The sequence below is a fragment of the Diplotaxodon limnothrissa genome, linkage group LG12, assembly GCF_057381915.1.
Source record: "Diplotaxodon limnothrissa isolate DT_005_m linkage group LG12, D_limnothrissa_male_GT1.1, whole genome shotgun sequence".
Taxonomy (NCBI): domain Eukaryota; kingdom Metazoa; phylum Chordata; class Actinopteri; order Cichliformes; family Cichlidae; genus Diplotaxodon; species Diplotaxodon limnothrissa.
Window position 1 is genome coordinate 7,443,445 of NC_140607.1, and position 21,614 is coordinate 7,465,058.

Genomic DNA, 21,614 nt, shown 5'->3' on the forward strand with positions numbered 1-21,614 from the left:
GGGTGTCACCATGATTAAATCTGCCCTCAAACACAGGCTGAATGAGAGCAACTTGATGTATATGTGTGTGTGTGTGTGTGTACGTGGGAGTGCATGTGTGGGTGTACACGGGTCCCTCAATGTCCAGACTGTATTGCAATAGTGTTTACCTCTGACTCTCTCCTCCACCCACTCATCAGTCACTCCTCACCAACTCATCTCTGCGCTCCCGCCTCTCCTGTGAACCTACTCTCAAAGCAAAACAACCGCCTGCAGTGACAGCTGCACAAGTGCTGGGCCTGCATGGCTAAGATCAGATCTCTTTCCTGCTTCTGAGGAGAAAATGATGATAGTTTTCTCTTCTTTTTTTTTGTGCATTTGTTTTCGTTTTAACATACAGATCACATAAAAGAAACTGAAAGCAGATAACTCACAGGTTTCCTCCGTGAATTGTCTTTTACAATTGAAATTTTGCTGTGTTTCACAGAGGCATTCCCGTGACCAGTCAGTCATTAAAAAGTCATCTTGAAATTATTTTAACTCTTTTGACCTTTATTTAAGGTTATTTATTTTATTTATTTATTTATTTATTTAAGGCTATAAATTACCGAGTGAGATGCTGAATAATTTTGCTGTAAATGATGATTTACAGATGAAGGACCCACTGACCAGGAAATCCGCACAGGTGCTGATGTGTGAAATAACAATTTGGCTGATGGATGATAACAATATTTTTTTTGTTTACCAGTTTTTGGTTATTTATTTATTTATTCATTTTTTTGGCGCTAGGGAAACAAAGAAATTTTGCATTGAAGCCACTATGAGATACTTTATCAAAGTAATTTTACTCAGGACAGGTCAGAATGAATGTTGTTTATAGGGATGCACCGCTGGGTATCTCTATAAACAACATGCATAGCACAGATAATTATCAGCCACAGCCACGGGTAAATGTCACCTTATTTCCAGAGTGGCAGTCAACAAGTGCACCCCTAAAATAGTATTACCTGCAGACTGGGAGAAGTCAGTCCACTAAAACCAATGTTTGGAAATGTAAAAAAAAATCAAACAATCACTGGGGGTTATATACTGAATATATGTTATAGAAATGTATCTCAGGAAAGAACAATAACGATCGTATTTTGGCTTATCTCCTGTATCAGCTCCAAGGAGCGAATATTTGTCACATATCCAGCAGATTCTTCCGGAAATTCTGGTGACAAGTGGTGCTGTGGTGGTAGTGGGCTTCCCACTGTTTTGTTCTAATAAGCATGGAGCGGGACCGGGGTTGTTGTGACATCCTGTCAGCCTGTGGGCTGGACTGGAGCTCAGTGAGCAGCACAGTAGGATGGACTCCCTCTGATTGTGCGCTGACCTTTGCATCATGGGGAAGATGACAGGTAATTTAGAGGCCTCAGGGACTGCGGAACCATACATTTTCTGTCCCCAAACCACCCCCAGCGACGACCACATTCACCTTGAGATGGAGGCGGCGCATCCGTGAATACACACATGCACACACTAACTCAGAGAGAATGAAATGGCACGCTGCTCACACGGAGGCACAGATGCATATGCAGACATGCTCCAAGCATTCACACATTTATTTGCACACTCTCCGCGTTGACACCCGCCCAACACCCCCATCATTGTCGCACACTCTAATCACCTGCATCATCACAACCCATCCTCAAACAACCAAATCACAGGGGGTGGCAAACTGGTAAGGCAGAGGGGGGAAACGATGATTTAGTGTGATAATTGCATAATCACCAGTTGTGATAATTGTAATTGATGACTGCATAATTGCTAATTGCGCTCTTTATGGGAACCTCTCTTTTCTGTTGTCTCTCTGTCTCTCTCTCTCAGCATTGCTCAGTAGCCCTTCATGCTGCCTCCTCTACTTCATTCTTGACTTGTTCTCCTTTATTTATTCCTCTCTCTTCAGCACATGCTAGCTATTTCTCACATACACACATAGACACTCACTAGTGGGCACTGTAAGTATTCTCAAAGGCTTATCAGTAAGTATTTCCCAGCAGCCTTGTCCCAGAGGCTGTGCTCTGCCCACTCCGCTGCTGCGTGAAGAGTTATGGAGAAGCGTTAACAGGTTTCCTTTGTCTCTCTTTTGCTGCTCTGCCTCAGGCTTTATTCCTCTTTGGAAAATCAACCTGCGGCCAAGCCCATTCCCTTGGTAGCCATATCCTTAATCATGAAATGGGTGAAAACAAAGAAAGAAATGTGAGCCAAACCCAGGGCAAGAGCCAAAAGAGGAGAAGTGATTTGGTAGTTATAGACCTACCTTGAGCTGCACCTGTTCTTACAGGTCCTGATTTTTGGCAAGCTGTTGTCATCCTGAGACCAACAACACGCCCGGAATAACTGCCTCAGACCAAAAAAAAAAGAAAAGAAGAAGGATTAAGAAAAACAAGCTATCCGGTACTTAAGAGCAGTGTGAAGGTTTTTTTCTCCACACTGCTGCTACAGCTTCACTAATATCATGATATTATAAAAGCACAAGTTTGGACAGTGTGTGTGTGTGTGTGTGTTAACATAATGCCAAGGAGGAAAACATCAGTTTAAATAAGCAACTGTGGCTGCCATTCAAAATCTTGGAAGGGTTATAAGGCCATTTCCAGACAGGTTGCAGTCCTGGGCACCTGCAATGAGAGATGATTCACAAGTGCTAAACCTTCAAGGCAGATGCCAATCTTTACAGGAGTGAATGTTCCAGCAAATTCGCCCCAAGATTAAACCGTGCAGTGCTGGGAGAAACTAAATAAACCCCGAACATTACATCTCACACTTACATCTCAGGCCTCGGTTAGCGTTTTAAAATTCATAACATTAAAATTAAAAAGAGGATGAACAATTATGGCTTTGTGCCTAGTAGTCGTAGCAGCTACTTTTGGCTGTTCCCTTAATCACAATTGGTGACCACAGCTGTAGCTCCCTGCATATCTGGCAGATTTTTATGCCAGCTTCACTTCCTGATGTGTCCCCCAAGAGATTTGTCTGCTCCCAGGATTGAATCGGGGTATTTAACTTGTTAGGCAAATGCGTAAATCATACACTACGGAACCACTTGCCAGGAGAAAGTCTCTTCTCACTAAAACAACATGGCATCATATCTTAGGTTTGTAAAGTTGCATTTGAACAAACCATGACACTTCTGGAAAAATGTCCTTCAGACAAACGTGACAGACAAAGTGGAGATGTTCGGCTTTAATGCACAGTTCTAGGTTTGGTGAAAAGAACATGCAGAATATTAGCACAAAGGGCTCATACCAACTGCCAACCACAGTGGTGATGTGGTGATAATTTGGGCTTGTTTGGCAGCAAAGAAACTGGGCACCTTGCAGTCACTGAGTCCACCATGAACTTGTCTGTATACCAACGTATTCTTGGGTCAAATGTAAGCCATCTGTCTGACAGATAGAGCTTGGCTGAAAGTAGGTTATGCAACAGGACAACAGCAGCAAAATAAAAGAATCAAGATGATCTCCACAGCATTTTAGCGTTGGTAAAATTAAACAGAAAATGGTTCCTTCAAGCTCCAAAAAGTTGATTCTGTTCATCTGGATGTGGCGTTTTCAGTGGAGGAAACGTTTCGTCACTCATCCAAATCTCAGCTGATTGCAGGTTTCCCCAATCTTATAAACAGTACATTTGCATAATGATTGAAACTAGCACCACTGATGAACAATGGGCTGTGAGGTCAGCTTTTTGATTAATATGCAAATTGTCATGACCATCGATCAACAACCATTTCTTCAAGTTATTTCTGCTAAAGGTGATTCTACAAGCTACTAAATAATGGTTCTGTAGTTTTTCCACAATCTGCTTCTGCATGTTGGCTTACTTTTTATTATATAAACAATGATGTGGTGTAATGTCAAATGAGCTGTTGTTCAAGTGAGTTTGCATATAAATAATTGTAAGATTTGGTTTATGTCCTGGTGTGAAAAACCATAGTATTAAGAGGGTTTTACTGTAAATTTAAGTTGAAAAGAATGTGATTCATATGGATATTTAAAGTGTATGAGCAAAATATATTTTTTTATTTAACAAAGCAGGATTTTTAGTTACATATTACGTTGGTGACATATCTGGCAGTTTAATATCTAAGCTAAAACTTGGGTAACAATGAAATTGCACGTTAGTAAGTGACAAAGCAAAGTTAAATCAGCAGCATAAACACAGATATTTGACTGAAACATAATTTTGAGTCAAATAAAATTTATCTCTACATTTAAAGGATGCTAGAAAAAGTTTGGGTTAGCTAACAAAGCAGAAACTTAGCTGTATTATTCATGTTTATACTTCTAACCTTTCTCAAATGTCCTAATGCATTCCTAAACATAGCAAGTTATCCATAATACTGGTGTGTTTGTCGCTATCCAGGAGTTCAGGATAGTCTTGGACAGGTTTTTCTGGTAATATTTGCCTAGCTCACCTGTGTTTTCATGGTATAACAATGCAAATGCAAGAAGCAATTCCACATTTTAGTGTCATCAAAGATTAGTCAATGTAATAATACTGTAGTAGCAGACTGTGAACTAAAGCTGGCACTGGATCTTTGTGATGTCATCATAAACACTGATCGGCTGAGGTACTTGTGATCCCAGGGGTATCATACAAATGCTGGTCCCTGTGCACCAGCTCCATATGCTCATATCAGTTAGACTTGTGGCTCGAAAAGCCCACGTGCTTGACTGGAGGTGGATTATCGTGGTCCTGAGGATGACTCTGTGATTATGCACAACACCTCAAAGTGCTTTGAGGAAAGGTAGATTTGTGTGGGGGTGTCTTTACGCAGAGCGGACACTAACTTGAGAAGGCATCAGACGGGCGTGTGATTGATGTCTTTGCTAGCGTCTGTAGGCAGGTTAATGGTGTGATTGTGAAGGTAATCTTCGTGTTCTCTCATTAAAGGATGATGGAGGGCCAGCAGACCCTGGAAGATGGAGCCTTGGCTGGTGCCTTCACAAGGAGCTCGGGCTTTTTACATATGCAGTTGGGAGTCTCATTTGATGTATATGCTTTGAGGAAGGCACGCCAGCCAGCAGACTGTCAGTGAAAAGTTGATGACTAGCTGTGGGATCAGCCACCCTGCTGTAGTGGCCATGTAGATGAGGTGTAAGCTCAGGTTGGTGATAGTTTGTCTTGGTGTCACAGAGTGGTGTTGTTGGTTTGCTCATTGTCACGCTGAAGAGAGGAGAAGGAGACTTTTTAGTTACTGCCTCAAAAACAAGCTCTGGGTCACCAAACTGCTCCTCCTCGGGAAGCAAGCATAAAAACAGTGTCTCATCATTGGGAATAAAGCCCGCCTCAGCTGAAGCAGCTCAGTTGTTGATGTACTCATAAGCAAAAGATAAAGCCGGAACGTTATTTATGGTGCCATTGAGCTTCACGCATTTTCACTGTTTGTGCACCAACATGCCAACATTAATGTCATGTTCCAAAGGGACAGGGGAGACGGGTGACTGGGGGAGGATGGGGGCAAATGGAGGGTGGTGGGAGGGTTAAATATGGGTAGAGCTGAGTGAAACAGAACAGCATAGTGTAGCAGGCAGCTGACTGAGAGCGGCAGACTATTGCATCTGTATTGATTGGGCTCCAGCCTTTTCCATTTTCCATGAACTCCTCGGAGCTGCTCCAAGTGGGAGTGATGGGGGGATTTGCCTGATCTTTATGATATTTCTTTAAACATGATGCTGTCGTTATGCCTCCCTGGGGAAGACACCAGCCATTTCCAGTAAATCAAAGGCTCTGCGTCCCTCGCTGTTTTCCACACACCTTATTTATAACCCCACTAAACCGCCCCCAACACATTGCCACCATTCTCATAAGTGTTTTCTGCCTTTGCAAAATGAATGTTTTTTCTTTTCTTTTTTTTCCTTCGAGTGCAGCCGTACTGATGAGGAGGGGCTTAGCCATACTGCACACTTGACCCACTGTTGTAGAGTCCCATTGAGCCAATTCAAGTCTGTAATCAACAGTGACAGAAATGACACGGACAATAGATGACAATAATTTGAATTCTATCTGCTTTTGGAGTGGGGGGCCATTTGAACAAGCCTGATCTGATTTACTGTTGCATGAGGACATGGAGAGGCAGATTCTGACTTACGAAAACAGGCCTGAGGTCTTAGCGGGAGCTGGGAGCAGAGTAACCCACATACCCACTAGTGCAGGTGCCCTCTCCATGGGGCCAGGTGGTAGCTAATTCACTTTCTTTGTCCCTCCTAATGAATCGTTAATTGGTTTGCATCACCCGCAGCGCCAAGGATAGCAGGTGCTGAGTGCTGCTGGTGATGGAGGCCACTGGCAAGTCTCCTCGCACACACCAGCACCTACATTTAACAGGCCAAATGTCACCTCGCAACATGTAGCATCTTGGCAGTGACACAGCAAGGACATGGTCATAGTTTATACCTTGTTTCTCTAGTTGTCGCAGATTATGTACAGTAGAAGCCACGCAGCATTTTTCCGGTATGCACATATAAAAGACAAGCAGAAATGTTTGATTTATCGGCAGGATGCTGTGAGGCTGACCTTTGCTCTCGCTACCATTCATTTATTGCGAGCAATAGGAGAGTTTGCATGCTTTCTGCTCTGTGTAAAAGCGTCAATTTAATGCCTGCAGTGCAAATATTCTGTGCATTGTGAGTTAGTCGTGTGCCAGGATCCTATCAGTCCGTGTTTTCCTTAATGGCATCTTCTCCCCTGCAGGTGGTTGCTCTGAACAAGCGCAGTAAGGAGGCAGAGTCTGCGTTCCTGGGAATCTACAAACAGCTTATCGAGGCCCCAGGTGAGTCTCCCACTAAGACCTGAGATGTGCATCTTCACAAACAACAGCAGTGGCAGCAGCATAAACACCGGCGTTACTCCTAGAATTATGTCTCTCCCTTCCAAGATCCCTCCCCAGAGATCAATTCCCTATCACTGGACCAGGCCTCTAAGTATACACGCAGAGACATATCATGCATATGTGAAGAAAAAAAGTAATTTTCTTACCATAGATAGATATGGTGGAACAGTATATGATACAAGATGCATAAAACCCTATAGCCTGTGGCTCTTATCTGTTTTTCAAAGTCTACGCTCTCAGAGCGGTTTCCAAAACTCTGCGTGAGGCCACTTCAAAACCCAGCACTGGTCCTTGAGTGTAGCCTGGCTGAGGAGCGAACACATCCTTGAGGAGCTTTGCTGTTGATTGTGGAGGGCCAATTAAAATCCCAACTGAAGTCTGGCTCTGTGCGGGACGCGGGTCTGATGAGGCCAATGGGGGGAAAAAGGGGGGAAAGACAGTAAGTAAGAGCAGAGGAAAGACATATTGCGTGTTTATTTAGTTGTTATTTCAATGCCACGCAGGGCACATGTACTGTATTGCTCTGTGTTGCAGGAGACGGCAGCAAAACGCAGCCCAATCTCAGTCTAGATCAGAGAAACACTTGTGGCAGGAGTAGAGAATGCTGTTTACAGATTCAATGAATACAAGATAAAAGTCTGCGTCAGAGAAATAGCGACGGCGGCAACTGACTTTTAAAGGTCTCCATTTTTCCTTGAAGTCCCCTGCTTGATATTGCACCACCACACACATGCACACACCCACACACATACACTCTCACACACTTTGAATGGAGTTATTTCCTTGATAAAGATAGTTTTCTTTGAAGATGTATTCAGTTTGATTTTCTGACCTATACCTTTTATATCGAGGCCTTAATTCAAGCCTAGGAGGGTCTTGTGAGATATATATTGTCAAAAAACTCTCTCAAGTAGCAAATAGAGTCAACTAAGAGTTATGTTATGTTCAAGAACAAAGACTGATAAATTAAAAACAAAAAAAAACAAAAATCAAAGGCTGCTGTCATCCAACACCTGCTGTTAAGAAAAAGCATTTGTTTGCAGGGTAACGACTATCTTTTTTCTATCCGTGTTTCTTTATATCGAGTGTATTTATTCACCCCGCCTGTGGTCATTATATCGAGTATGCAGGAGTAGACATTCCTGTATCAGGTTACATCAGGTGACGTAGCGCAGCCAGCCTCCTACCTCCATTTGACCTTACATTTACAAAGGGAGTCTGTTTCACTGTAGCACTGCGACTCATACAGAGTGAAGCGAGTTGTTTTCACTCTCAGCACTCCGCAAAGGTCAGGGAGTTAGCTATGGTACTGAACACCATGAGGCAGTCATTGCTTGTAACTCCACGGGAGCATGACTTAATACGGTTATAACTACTCAATGAAAACTGTAATAACAGCGTAATGATAACCTTACGTTTAGTGCAACATTGATTTTTTTACTCAGCTGAGCAGCGGTGACAAAATTACAGAATGAAGCTGACAGAAAAACTAAACTTAAAAGTAATTTGTAAGAAGAATTTTCAGAATTTGGATTACATGCTATATGTACTACTAGTATTACTACATTACTCTCAAATAAAGGTGTAGCCTCCTCAGTATTCATTAAAGGTCCTGCTTTTTTACAATCTCAAAAGCATCACTCTCTACACGGCTGTCTGCACTTTTTTACCACAGTGACAGTCACCGTGCTACCCACTGCACTCATGGTGTCACAGCTTTGTGTTTTTTAACTTGTAGGTAAATTGTGACTAGCAATCAAGGTACTAATTGGGGCAAAATGAGAAGAGCACTCGTGAAAAATAATACTATTTAAAAAATAAACAATTGTGAAGTATCTGTCAAATATCAATTCAGGAAAGCTCTGTATGCTCATCTGTTTGTCTGTTATTCACCACAATAACCTTGCCATGGTTGATGCCATTTGGATGACCCGTTTTCATATTTAGATGTATTGCCTTTTGTTATTGCCTGGTCTGTGAGTAGCGCCATACATGCACACAGAGCCATGTTTTTATTTGGCTGTCTTTGTGAGGACAGCCTCTTACCTCTAAGTTTAACAGTTGAACAAAGTGACAAGACTGTACCCGAACCAAATTTGAACTTTCCCTTTAAAATTAAGCTCTTAAAGTTGTCTGGATGCTCCAGCTCGCTGTCTTCCCATTCTGCACAGCTACATTTTTAACAGGCACAGTCACATAACTGTTCTCAGTAACATCTGACACATTTATAGGGCATCTGTAAATTGTAACTGTGACCAAAGGAAGTTAGGTTACACTGAATAAACAGGCTTTTTAAAGGAGAATTAAATAACTTATTTTTTTGCTCCACTTGCCACTCATAAAATATTACATTATCCTGTAATGATGTGGCCAGGGTCTCCATGTCTGTCTGCTAGAATGTCTCACTCTGCAGTTGCCTACTCACTGTCACATGGTGTGGTTTGATCACAGCAGCCAAATCAGTCAGAGCACTGAGTGCTTATGTTTTTGGGCCTTGCAATATCTGCCATCTGTGAGAAGGGCCTACAGTATCCTGTGCGTGTTTGTCACTGTACATCTTGCTGCTTGTGTCCAAGGTCACCCCTCCACCCCACACACCCCTCCCCGCCCACCTCTCGCTAGAATGGATGACTCCAGGTACACCGGAGGACAGTCATTTGGCTGTGGCCCCACTTCATTTCTCTCTGCCCCTCAAACACAACAGTGAGCTTTCCCACCATTCCCCCAACAAACGCTACAGCTCATGTATTTTTAATCTTTTGACAGATGCAATTATTCTTTACACGCCGTGCTCGTTAATCTTAATGCAGTTATTACTATTCATTGCAGGACGTTTTTCCCCTCCTATTATTTTATTTGAAAGTGCCTCTCCTTCAGTGTGTGTGTGTGCACGCTCAGTGTGCGCCGGCACCAAGCCTGTGGTCCAATCAGAGCGGGCCGACAGCGGAGTTAATGAATGCAAGAGGAGAACAAGGAAAGAAGGGGGGAGGGGCCCACGGTGCAGAGGCTCAATAAGTGACCTGTTGTATATGGATATTATTAACATGTGGTCACATATCAGTTATTCACTTTGCCACGCACGCTATCGGCTCCAAAAAGCTGTATCCATTACAGTTGCGAGATTCCAGCGTGATAATGCTGCGGTTTGTTAACGCTCCTGTTCAGATTGCAACAGTAAACTCAGAGCAGAAATAACTTTTTGATGCGAGTGATTGAAGTGATTTTTTTCATCTCCTTTCATGAGGCCCCTAAGCCGAGATGTCAATCCGCTGGAGTGTTTCATTAGCGTTCTATATTTTGATTTGCCTGTGACATCTCCCCATGCTGTGCAGTGTAACGCCTACCCAGTCTGGGGCTTGAAAGAGGCCTGTTAACAGTGTTTCCCTAACAATGTTTATATCACCTCCACATGGTTTTGATCAGCGCACATAAACACCTCCTGATCACTGAATGCTGAAAAACAGTGGCAGCTTCTGCCTGAATTCATCGGTTTCCCAGAGATGCTCCCGACTTCGTCTCTGTCTTCTTCCTCGCCTTCTCTCCTGGAGTGTGCGAGTGCGCGTGCGTGCCTGTTCGAGTGGCATTTGAACGTGTGCGTTTGTTGCCACCTCTGTGAGAGCAAGGAGGCCCTGTCGCCAGGGGCGTAGCCCTGAGACTGACGCTCCAGGTGTTTGCTCTTCCTTTCCTCCTCGTAGTTCACACACTCATCCCTCAGGATCCACCCCGCTCCCCCTCTCCTTTAGAACACATCGCCTTTTATCTGAGCGGGGAGCTCACTGAGACTTTCTGAAGATTCTGATCTGAATACACCCCTCTAAGTGTGTATGTGTGTCTGTGTTGGGGCCTACGGCGTGTCTGATGTGTGTGTCTATTTATGTGGAAATGTTATGACAACAGCGCTTGCTAGTGGTGACCGCGAGCACTGCAGACGAGAGCCCAGGCACAAGCAGCTTTTTTGCCACATTAAGGCGCGCGTCGTCTTGTGTTAAGAGATGCTTGTAAGTGCCTCACATATTCGCATCAGATTTTTCCCTCGGCTATGAGATTATCTGAATGCAGCACGCTGACCTTAGTAATTCAGAGTCGTTCAGATGCATAAAGAATAGTTGTCCTTCTTCAACCTCCCATATACAAATGCGAGCACCAGCAAGAGAGGCCTGCAAGGCACGGCGAGCTGGCTTTATTGTAATTGTGCAGCTGAGTACCTACAGTCAGGAGGAGAGTGAAGGAGAAGTGCCTTGTGCATTTGTGGCAGTCCTGTTGGAAAATAAGGGCATATAAAAGCTGATGGAAAAATGAAAGCTCTCTGGGCGGGACGAGATTATGCACAAGTGATTAATAAGAGCAGTAATAAACAAAGGCCCAGGAGATGTTTGAGGTGCTTAATAATGCATTATGTTCATAAAAGAGCCGGGGCCTCTCCAACTGATCCCTGTGGAGTAAGAGACCCCAGAGGGACCAGGAGAGTGTGCTCTTAAAAGACAGCAGCGTGTGTGTGTTTGTGTGCATGTGTGTAGGAATGCATGTGTGTGCGTGCGTGTCTAACCAAAGTATTCAAAAAATTTTTTAAACAATAGGCCGGTATATTTGATGAGGTTATATCATTGTGATTTGTCTTACAAGTCTAATAAAACAAGACTGGGAGGTAGGTGGTTTTATCATTGTCACATTTCCAGTGAAGTTTGGTTTGGATGTTATTGGCACATCTTTTTTTTCACTGCAGCATCTCGTGTTAATTTTAAATGCTGTCTAGCTCTACTCTTTGTTCCAAAGCCCCGGTCTTTGTTCTGAGCTTTAAAATGTCTCGGTATTGATGTCATTCCTTCTTCGTCCTTCAGTCTGTCAAACAAAGACGCACAACGGCAATGAAAAAGAACAGGTTAAAAAGTTTCTCTTTCAGCTTTGTTTTGTTCGTGCACACAAAAGCCTCCGCTTCCCACAATCATATTTTTTCATTCCACCTTCTATCTTTTTTCATTATTTTTTTCATTATTTATTTTTTATTTTAGCGTTTTCTCACTCCTGCCACATCAAGGTAAAGCGAGACTTGGGTTTGCAATCTGAATATCAAATGCTCGTTGGTTTAAAATACGCCACAAAAGGAACAAAGTTATGTTTCTGAATTTGCTGCAAGTGGTTTGTGTCTCTTCTAATCAAAACTAATCCTTGACTGGTTGCGGGAAAGAGGAACCGTTTTATTCGATACATCTTATGTCACGATGCATTGTGTGCGAAGGTGAGAGCGAAGCTTTAGTGTTCTGTCAACCTAGTTTTAATCCTTGACAACAATATTACAGCAGTCTTGCTGTTTGTTGCAGCAGCGTCAGAGCATGTTTATGGACCTTGAAGTCCACTCAGAGGGAAAAAAAAAACAAGACTGTTTTGAATGAAAAGAAAAAACCTTGGAGCACAGCCTTGTAAATTAATTTGTTCGTGTTGTATGATGGGAACACAGCTGGCCTCATTAACATGCGCACAACAAATAATTATAGCTTCTTTTTTTTTTCTCTCTCTCTTCAGCCAGCCAATGCTTGGCTAATGGGCTTGCTGGGTTAATTATGTCAGAGCGTAATTACACAGGGCCCAGGGAGACATAATGGTGCACCCTACTGCGCCCACACCGCCTAATGATGGTGTATCGCTGACAGGGCCAAGACGGACCGCCCCGACACACCTGCTTGTCTTGGCGCACGCCACGCTCGTCCACCCCCACCCACCTAGACGCGCAGCCTGAACCTGTGCACCCTCCACCTCCCCCCCGGTGTCACACGCCATCCGCCGAGCCAGGCTCTGACTGCTGGACCGAAGGCTCACCCAGACACAGAGTAGCTGCTTTGAGATGTGTAACCACACAGAAACAGCAGCACAGTGACCACAAGCAAGGAGCTACAGGGTGGTAACCTCATTATCGCTCAGCTAAAGTGATGAAACTCAATATCAACATAGCAAGTGAGGTGGCGTGAAAACTTTAAAAAGTCACGCTAACCTTTTGTTGAGGATCAGTTGGGGTTACATTAATCAAATGGGTATTGTTTATGTAGTTTGGCCTTCTCTTATGTTGGTATTAATTACATTGTAATTTCTAATTAAGGATGCACACACAGCAAGATGAGCGAGACAGCCAGAATGAAAATCTGCAGCATGCCCATGCATCTTCTCTACTTCCAGTTTTCTCACATACAGTTAACGATTAGTGGCAACTTCTCATGGATGCGGACGATTAAGAAAGAAACCATGTACAACATCATCAATAATGTGGCGACATCAGTGTGAAACAGTATTTTATGCTAACCTGTTGTTTTTTTCATACTTATATCTAAGTTTTGCAGAGCACCTGACCTGTTCAGGGTTTAGAATATGGCCTTTACCACAGACTGTATATAAAAGATGGATGTATTCACTGTGAACTTCCCAACACGTTCTCAATCCCAAAGCGTAATATGTTGCGCTAGGTGACAAATCGTCAACATATTACGCTTGCGGACACCCATCACGTCCCTAAATGACGAGATCGGAAAAATTAGAAAACACGAGAACCGTTTGGAATCAATCTACACATGTTCATTCATTTTACTTAAATCGCTTTGGAAAACACTATTTAACGTCATTAAAGTGCTGGTTAAGGTTAGGGATAAGGTTATGGTTAGGGTTAGGGCTGGAATACATGGCTGGAGCGTGTATTACCACGTGTATACCATTATCATTCTACTGGATTTCACCCATAACTCGGCGCATAGCATAACAACAGGGAAGGTCACCTTTCGCGTTCCTCAGGAACACCGCGGGATGTGACAAATTGTCGGGATGTTACGCCTCGGGAGTGAGAATGGGCTGGAACTTCCCCCTTATGTTTTATTGTTTTTCCGAGTCAGAAGTTACCACATGTGGATGAGATGGAGGCGTTCAGCAAGTCGCATTCATAGCCTTTATGGGTGGATGCCAAATTTTTGTTTGGCATATAAAAAATTCTGTCATTTCACACACCAAAATTGGCTAATCGTGCAGTTAAGCTCATAGCCAGTCAGTGATATTTAAAACTAAAATTTAAAATTGCACTTGAAAATGCTCCAAAAGGCATCAACAGCACAGACGATGAGAGACCAAGTCCAGGGACTTCAGGTCATGCCAGACAGATGTCTAGCAGCTGCCATCTGTCACTCAAAAATGGCCTTTTAGCCATAAATAATATTTTTAGAAGTTTAAATAATGAATGCATAAATAATTCACCCTGGTGCATCTGTCATCTACTTGGAGACTAACACAATATTATGTATATTTCACTTGTAAAGTTGGGTATTTTAACATGGTAGTTGATGTGGAGTGACTTACTTTTGGGGCAAACCTGAAGTTGTCATTTGAGGAACTGCAGTTTTTGATACCTGGAAGTTTCTGCTGTTCTTACTGTTTTGACAGTTTGCATATAATGAAATTTACAAAACTCTTTTTAAAAATGTCTTGATGTTAACTAAAAAAGGGGTTGACTGGATCAAGAAACACAAGAAGTCAGACAGGCCGACATATTATTACCAGCCTCCCTTATTTAGAAGAGGAATAAAATCTCACTCTGTTCAGTGGCTGCGATTTCAGTGGTTGCACACATGGACCTATATTAACCAGAGAAAACGATGCATTAAATGTCCTGTGATTTATTAGCTGAAACGACCCGTCGTTGCCCAGTCACTTACCACGACCTGAGAGCGCACATCCAATCATCCATAATTAAGATAAGGGATGAATTAAATGGAAGCATTTATTTGGGCAGACTCTGGTGTGACTCGCACAAAGTACATAATGCCTCATCAGCTGCATTATATTTCTTGATTGGCGGGATTGTGAACTTTAAGGTTAGTGTTGAATTCCTCTCCAATTCCAGTTTTTTAATGGTGGATTTAGGACCAGAGCTGCTCTAAGAAGAACCTCCATCAATTAGTAGCTCTATTTTCCAAAGTTAGCCGCAGTCTTACTGGACTCTCCTTGAGTAACTGTAGATCCGAGCCCCTTCGAGAATATCCTCTCTGCTCTACTTTGATGGGGGTTAATTTTGTATACAGACTTAAGTTATATCCCTTCACTTTAAATTTGACTTTACTTTACTCCCCTGCCACTGATTGATAATCCTGGCTTGTCCATGCGTGAAAGATCCCTTACTATAATCTCTGTCCTTTGATCATTAAAAGTTGAAAGGATATATGGGAAAGAGGCTGATAAAGTGATTTCTGTGACAGTGGGTCGATGGAATAGCAGTGCTTTAAGTCATCCTGTTTGTCTTAGAAGAGCTGTGCTCTTAATAGTGATGTCCCTCGTGACTGATGCAATATCTCTACAGTTGGTGTAACAATGAATGCAGACAATGTTTGACTGTAAACGGTCCTGGGAAAAATAGCTCAATCAATTAAATGGCCCAAAATGTTTGTCTGATGAAAATGCAGATATGGCGAGCTGCAATGTTCGAGCAGGATTTCAACAAATTGCACGTTGCAGAAGTTTTCGGCTCTTTGATGAGCGTTTATTATTTCGTGGCCTGCTGGTTCAGAGTTTGCATTCTCTCGGTGGCATCTGGCAAAGTTTAAACGTCTGTGGCTCCAACTTCTTATGAAAAGTCACTTCAGTCAGTGCCCATACTGAAGAAGGGATCCAATTGGGTTCCACACAGAAGTCTAAGATGAGTGGATGAAAGCTGTGGGAGAAAAGTTTGTGCAGCAAAGCAGCGATTTTCCTCCTCTTTTAGAGTTTTGAAGGGCTGCGGTGTGTCTGTGCATCTGCATGTGTGTGTGTGTGTGTGGGTGAGTGTGAGTGTGAATGTGTGCGCGTGGCTCTTGCCCCCCCCCCCCCCCCCCACTTGTCAAGGAGCTCCCCTGAGCTTCCTTCTCTGTGCTTTGGCACTAGAAGTCACCTCCTTTGGTGTTCGGCAGGCAGGTACACAACAGGAGCAGCTCTCTCTCTCTGAGCTGTTGAACTTTTTGGGAGGGGAAAAAAGGGAAGGGGAAGATTAAAAACAGCCCTGTGATGTGGAGTGCCGAGCTGCCTCCTGAGAATTCCTGGCATAATAATTTAAATGATCAAATGATACAGAGGAGACTTGTTAGCTGAGAAACAGCCTCCTAGTTGGCCCCATGGGCCTGGTGCTGCCGCGCATGCATTGCAAAACAGCTCCTCTGTTGTGCTAAAGAATCCCGCTTTTTTTTTAACCTCCTTTTCAGGAGCAGAGTTTTTCTACACTTTGCCTAGGTGTATACATGGGACTTAAGTCTCTGTCACATATTCATTGTAATCTCTCTCTTTTTTTTTGTCGTCTTTGCCATTCATCAGCATGTGAGAGGACTCATTAGATTAGATTTTTGAACATGTGAAGGGTCGGAACAGCACTTGTGTCATTAGGTCCAGGCTGTGAAATTTTCAAAGGCGGCTGAGTGGGGAAAGTCTGAGAGTCACTCTTTGGAAACAAGTCTCAGCGGAATAGCCTGCTTCTGTTGAAAGTGCGAAGCAGAAAACTCTGTAATGTGCTTCACAGACAGTGCACACAGTTAAACAGCTATTTTGCCTTTTTTGAAAAGTAGAAGTGTATGGGTATCATGTGAATCTCAGTTGTTCTTCCTGCACAGATTTGTTTGCGCGTGTTTCCACAGATCCCGCTCCTGTGCTGGAGGCCTCACATTCCCTGGAGGAAAGACTGCAGCAGCTTCAGAGTTCAGCCCCAGACAGCGAGGCCCTGGTACGAGAGATCAGTGGGCACTGGAAGAAACACCTGGAGTGCCTTGAAAAGACAGGTCAGCCTCAAATCATCTACATTAAGCGGCTGCTGCAGTACGTGTCTGCAGGTATACGAAGCTTCATTAAAATACACCTGGTGTTGAAATATATCTGAGTATCGGAGGAAGTGTGTACAAGCAACATCGTTAAATAAATAAACTGTCGTGTTTTATTTCTGAGCCCTCACTTTACCAACTCATGGCTCTTCATTTACACAGAGCCCGCAGAGGACGATCAGGCAATCTCAGACACAGCAGTGAATAAAGAGGCCCCAGAATCCAGCCCTCCAGCCTCCCTGATGACCCCAAACAGCACCCCGGCTCCTGGGGCCCCAGACTCCCCACAGCAGAACCACCGGGATCGTGCTAATGATGGCGGGTGAGAGCTAGTTTTTAATTTATAAAAATAATAAATTGTCGTTATAACCTGTGCACACGATGGTTTGTAATTCTTAAAGAAATATGTAATTGAAGATTATATTATATTTTCCAGCTCATGCTGACTTTAAACTGACTTTATTATTCTCATGTAGAGGTTTGTTATTTTGGGAATCTGCTTGAATACTTCCATCTTACACAGCTGCACCTTTTCTCACCCTGTCTGAAATACACCTTTTTAGCTCCCATCCCTTTTTCACAGGTAGCTCCACATATTTGATTTGTCAGACTTTTACCCCAAAGTATTTCTAGTACTTCCAGAAATGAACCAGTCTATTCTTTTTGCTGTTTTTGAGGCAAGACTGTTGACTGCTAACAAATCCATTTTGGCTTCTGTGCCTTCTAACATTGTCTCTGGGTGATAATTTTAAACATGAATGTAGACAATATCACTACACAGTCATTTCTGTGACTTATGTGAAGCCATTTGCGGTTTAAAAAATGACTCTAATGGCTGTGTTTTCACCACATAATGCTGCAGAAACATAAAAATATGTTCATACACCTTACATACAAATAATGTAAATTTGGCTGTATAAAAATATAGTGTATGTGAGCCCAGCGAGTGGGAGAGAAGCAAACAGATGGTAAAATTACACAGGGATTTTTCTTTTATGGTGGGGATATTACCGTCAGAACTAAAAGTTATATACTGGGTCTTCAGTTCCTCAGATGTTGGGAATACATGAAAATGTTTGGGTCCACTCCTGCAGCACACAGCGGAACATTTTGTGTACCTTGCTAACATATTTTAAAATTAGCACAAGCAGCTCTAGCATGGCGGTAATGGGAGGCAGCTGACTGCATCTGAACTTTTTAAGGCAGCTGCTCATTCTTTATCTGAAAGTTTGAAAAATTAGTTGCTCTAAGGGTATCATGTTAGCATGCTGCATAGTGAAATGGATAGTGAACAGAAGAAAAGCCTGGTAGTACACTAGCAGTGTTTCCAGATTGGGATGGACTACCCTGTATACTGGAAAACTTTTTTTAGTGGGCAAAAACAAACAACGCAGTAAAACGGGCAAAAGAATGTGGCCAGGCTTTATCTACATGCATCAAATGTGGCCCAAAACACGTCAGCATTTCAGTAATTTAAAGCATTTTCCCTTTGCTCTACTTGGTTTTGATTAACATTAAAAGTGCGCATTAACGTATGGCCATGATGTAGGCAGGAACTGACAAGAGTTTCTTTTCTCAGGGAGGAGGAGGAGAGCGCTGATGTTAGCATGGCTGACAGACTATCAGAGGCCGAGGAGAAGATTAAAGTTCTGCATTCATGTAAGTGGTTTAAACACTGGCATGTGCTGTAGCTGTTAGATTTAATATCAACCCATTAAAGAACCATTGCTTGTCTAATTGCAGTATGGTGCCCCCTGCTGCAACACTGCTCCCCGATTGGTGCTCGTGTTTACATAAATAAAAATGAGAAGTTGATATATCTTGTCAGTGTAAGTTGTCAGCTGTTAACTTATAACAAGCTGTGTTTTGAATCTGGAATGGATATTGATCCATCCTGAAATTGGACCTGTACAATGTAGCTTTAAGGTAAAAGTTCATGTGTCTTTTTTTTCTTCTTTTAACATGAATTTCTGACTCCCCCCTGTGTGTTTCTCATCAGCTTTGAACACTGCACAGACAGAGCTGCTGGAGCTGCGGTGTAAATACAACCAGGAGATGACGAACAAGTAAGAGTCTGCCTCTCATCTCACGTTTTCTGTTTACTTTGGCACACATTTCCAAATTTCAGAGGTTTTTCCCCGCTCCCTCCCACAGTCGTGACGGCTGCACGCCAGCATCACCGTAGCATTTCGAGTGCTCAAGCCGCTCTTATTTTACCTACATAAACTCACGTCCAGTGTAGAGCTGAGGAATGCCATTGTAAAAGCAGAGAGTGAGAGTGACTCAGCCACTAATGCAGGTCGATGAGAGAGGTCTGTGTTTGCTTTCACTGGCAGCTGGGCCTTGACAGCCCTCAAGAAGAATTGCTTCATTTAAAGATTGCTTCAGAAAACACTCTACCTTGTCCTGGTCTTTGAGCGCAATGTATCCACCACACGGCTGAAATGAATCTGAGCTTGTATGAAGGATGTCGATAGACATTCAAAGTAAACACTCCTTTGTTTGGGTTGTGCTCTAGAGCACAGTCAGCCGCTGCTAATGGATTTTCTCCCAGGCTTAATCCTTGGCGCAATTGAACTGATGTCTCCAGACCCGCTGCCATCCATTTTGTCGGATTGGACACATTTTCAGTTTGGCCTTACCTTTTTGCAAAGAGCTGCGATGTGAAAGAGCATCTCTGTCATGTAGTTTGTCATACTGTGTGTGCGTGTTGCCCCGGTCGCATTCCTCAAGGCCGACAGTAGCAGCAGCGACTCCGCAGCTCAAGCTGCAGCTATCCCGCCCTGACCCCAAGCGTCTGAGCGCCGGGCCGGGCCTCTATTAGTCTCACTGACTGTTTCCTCGGTGCTGATAAGAAAAACAATTTGTCTGCCTCGGCTTGAGTAGCTGAACAGGTAATCAATACAAAACATTTTCCGTAGTGCACAAGTTCATTAAACGTAGAACTGACACCTGTTAGTGTTTTCTGTCAGGAGGACGCCATCTATACAGGCCTTATTGGGCATGCCCATGACCCTTTAAAACTGGGGCTGCACCAACTGCAAGAACGGGATTGGTCGGAGGCATCATCTGACAGATAGCTGCACTACAGCCACGTTCACGCATGCATTGCATTCCTGAACTTTGCTCATACATACCTGACAGAAGTGCATGTGAGAATGTAGATGTCCAATCAGACATTTGCATTCATACCTGCACCAGCTTGATTCTCTTGCAAAGCCACATCGTGTTGATGAGTGAATAGAGCAGCTTATCTCCTGGTGCATTTATTAGTAGTGCATGGATGCCATGTGTCCTGCCTCCTGCACGCTCAAGCCACAAGTCTAGCTCCTCTAAACTTTGCAGAAGTGTGCACCACATAGGAGAGAGAGAGCAGCTGTTCTCTCAAAATTGTCAAGTTCATTTATCTTAATGTCTTATGCACAAGTATTGAAAGATTGTATTTGTGCGTTCTTGTGATCCCATTGGATTAATAATTTTTCAGGTAATCACAGCTTTTGATGTGAGACAATGGAGCAGATAGGCGCAAACATGAAAGATAATGAGGGTTTGGCTGAATATAGTTAGTTTAATAAGGATTTTAAAAGTCTGATGTGTTCTTTGAACAGTTTTATTTCCTTTGGTTAAAAAGGACTGCTGTGTCCCGAAACTTGAGAAACCTATGTGCATATTTAAATCAATCACAGCGTTCTCGTTAATTCATCCTTATCTACCTTTTGAAAATCTGATCCCATGTGTGCAAAATGAAACTGTTGAACTTCAAACACACCTCATGAATGATCCTGCTGAGCTTCTGTTTAAATTAGACTTCTCTGATTGTTAGATGTATGGAGGCTGGAAGTTCAGCCTCAAGAGTTCTGAGGGGAAAAAAACACAATTCGTGTATGCATCCGCTCGCTCGGCCGCTGACGTTGTGCCATCAGAACTGTTCTTGGGGTATCTAGGATTATTAATGACCTGGGTTTACATAGACACCGGTTACACCTGGTGGATTAAAAAAAATCCATTATATTGAGAATATTTCCATGATTTTGAGGGAATAAACAGTTCGGGAGTTAATTTTTTGTTATTGTGGACTTTGCTTTGAAAATATGTCTCTCAAATTATAATTGATAGTTTTTTTTAATGCTTGGTAACATATTAGCTGTAGGGGGTGGGAATTTAAACTCACTTTTTCCAAAATCCCAGCTGAGTTTCTAATTTGAGGTACTGAAATGCCAGAATACAGACAGTGATAAAACTCAATTGCCAGTTCATTAGGGACTTTTAGCCTCTAGTGTGTTGAACAGTTTTTTTCCCCAAATATTCTGTGCATAATGATTTATGTGTAGTAAATGTTAGAACGTCGTTTTGAGTATAAAGTATATGTGTGAAACAAAACTCTGCAAAACTCTATTATGCATTTCCTGTTGTTGGTCAGTATTTGGTTATAGGGCCATAGCTTTCCTGAAATATGACTGTCACGCTACAGCTTTTTTTTCGTGTGCAGCAGAATGTGTAATAGCAGTTGGTTTTGTTGTTTTGTTTATTTGAAACTGAAAATATGTCGCCAGTAAACCTTCTCTGTCTGGATGTGCATGTGCTGCAGGGCGGAGGAGGTCGACGGCATCATGGCGAGTCTTGAGAAAGCAAACCAGGTGAGTTCGGTCTTCCTGTGCACTCCTCTGATTGAGATGCTCCTTCATTAAGGTAATCACTCCTGTAATCAAGCCTCGGCTTTAATTAGGCACCCTCCGCCCTGTGCCCCCCCCAACCCTCTCCTCTTCCTCCCCCCTTCTGCCTCCTGTGCCCTGAGAGTGTGATTAGTGAATGTAAACCCGAAGCCCGGTCGGTGGGCGTGCTACGGCAGCACGGCTCCACTCAGCAGAGAACAGGAGACTGCCGAGCGCGATTGATGCCGGAGTGCCGAACGCCGGGGTTCTTAGTTATCTCATTGCCTTGATTGCTTCCTGTCC

General features: G+C 43.1%; 1 protein-coding gene across 2 annotated transcripts in view; it reads left to right on the forward strand.

Moving 5' to 3' along the window:
* cux2b (cut-like homeobox 2b) overlaps positions 1-21,614 on the forward strand; it is a 98,215-nt gene that overhangs the window by 63,932 nt on the left and 12,669 nt on the right. Inside the window, exons 4-9 of one of the 2 annotated variants that reach the window (XM_085367078.1) lie at positions 6,715-6,793; positions 16,480-16,671; positions 16,822-16,981; positions 18,239-18,318; positions 18,659-18,725; positions 21,248-21,296. In XM_085367078.1, the coding sequence (XP_085223204.1) occupies positions 6,715-6,793; positions 16,480-16,671; positions 16,822-16,981; positions 18,239-18,318; positions 18,659-18,725; positions 21,248-21,296 (627 nt within the window). The remainder of the gene's footprint in view (positions 1-6,714; positions 6,794-16,479; positions 16,672-16,821; positions 16,982-18,238; positions 18,319-18,658; positions 18,726-21,247; positions 21,297-21,614) is intronic. The other variant, XM_085367079.1, reaches the window with a different exon arrangement.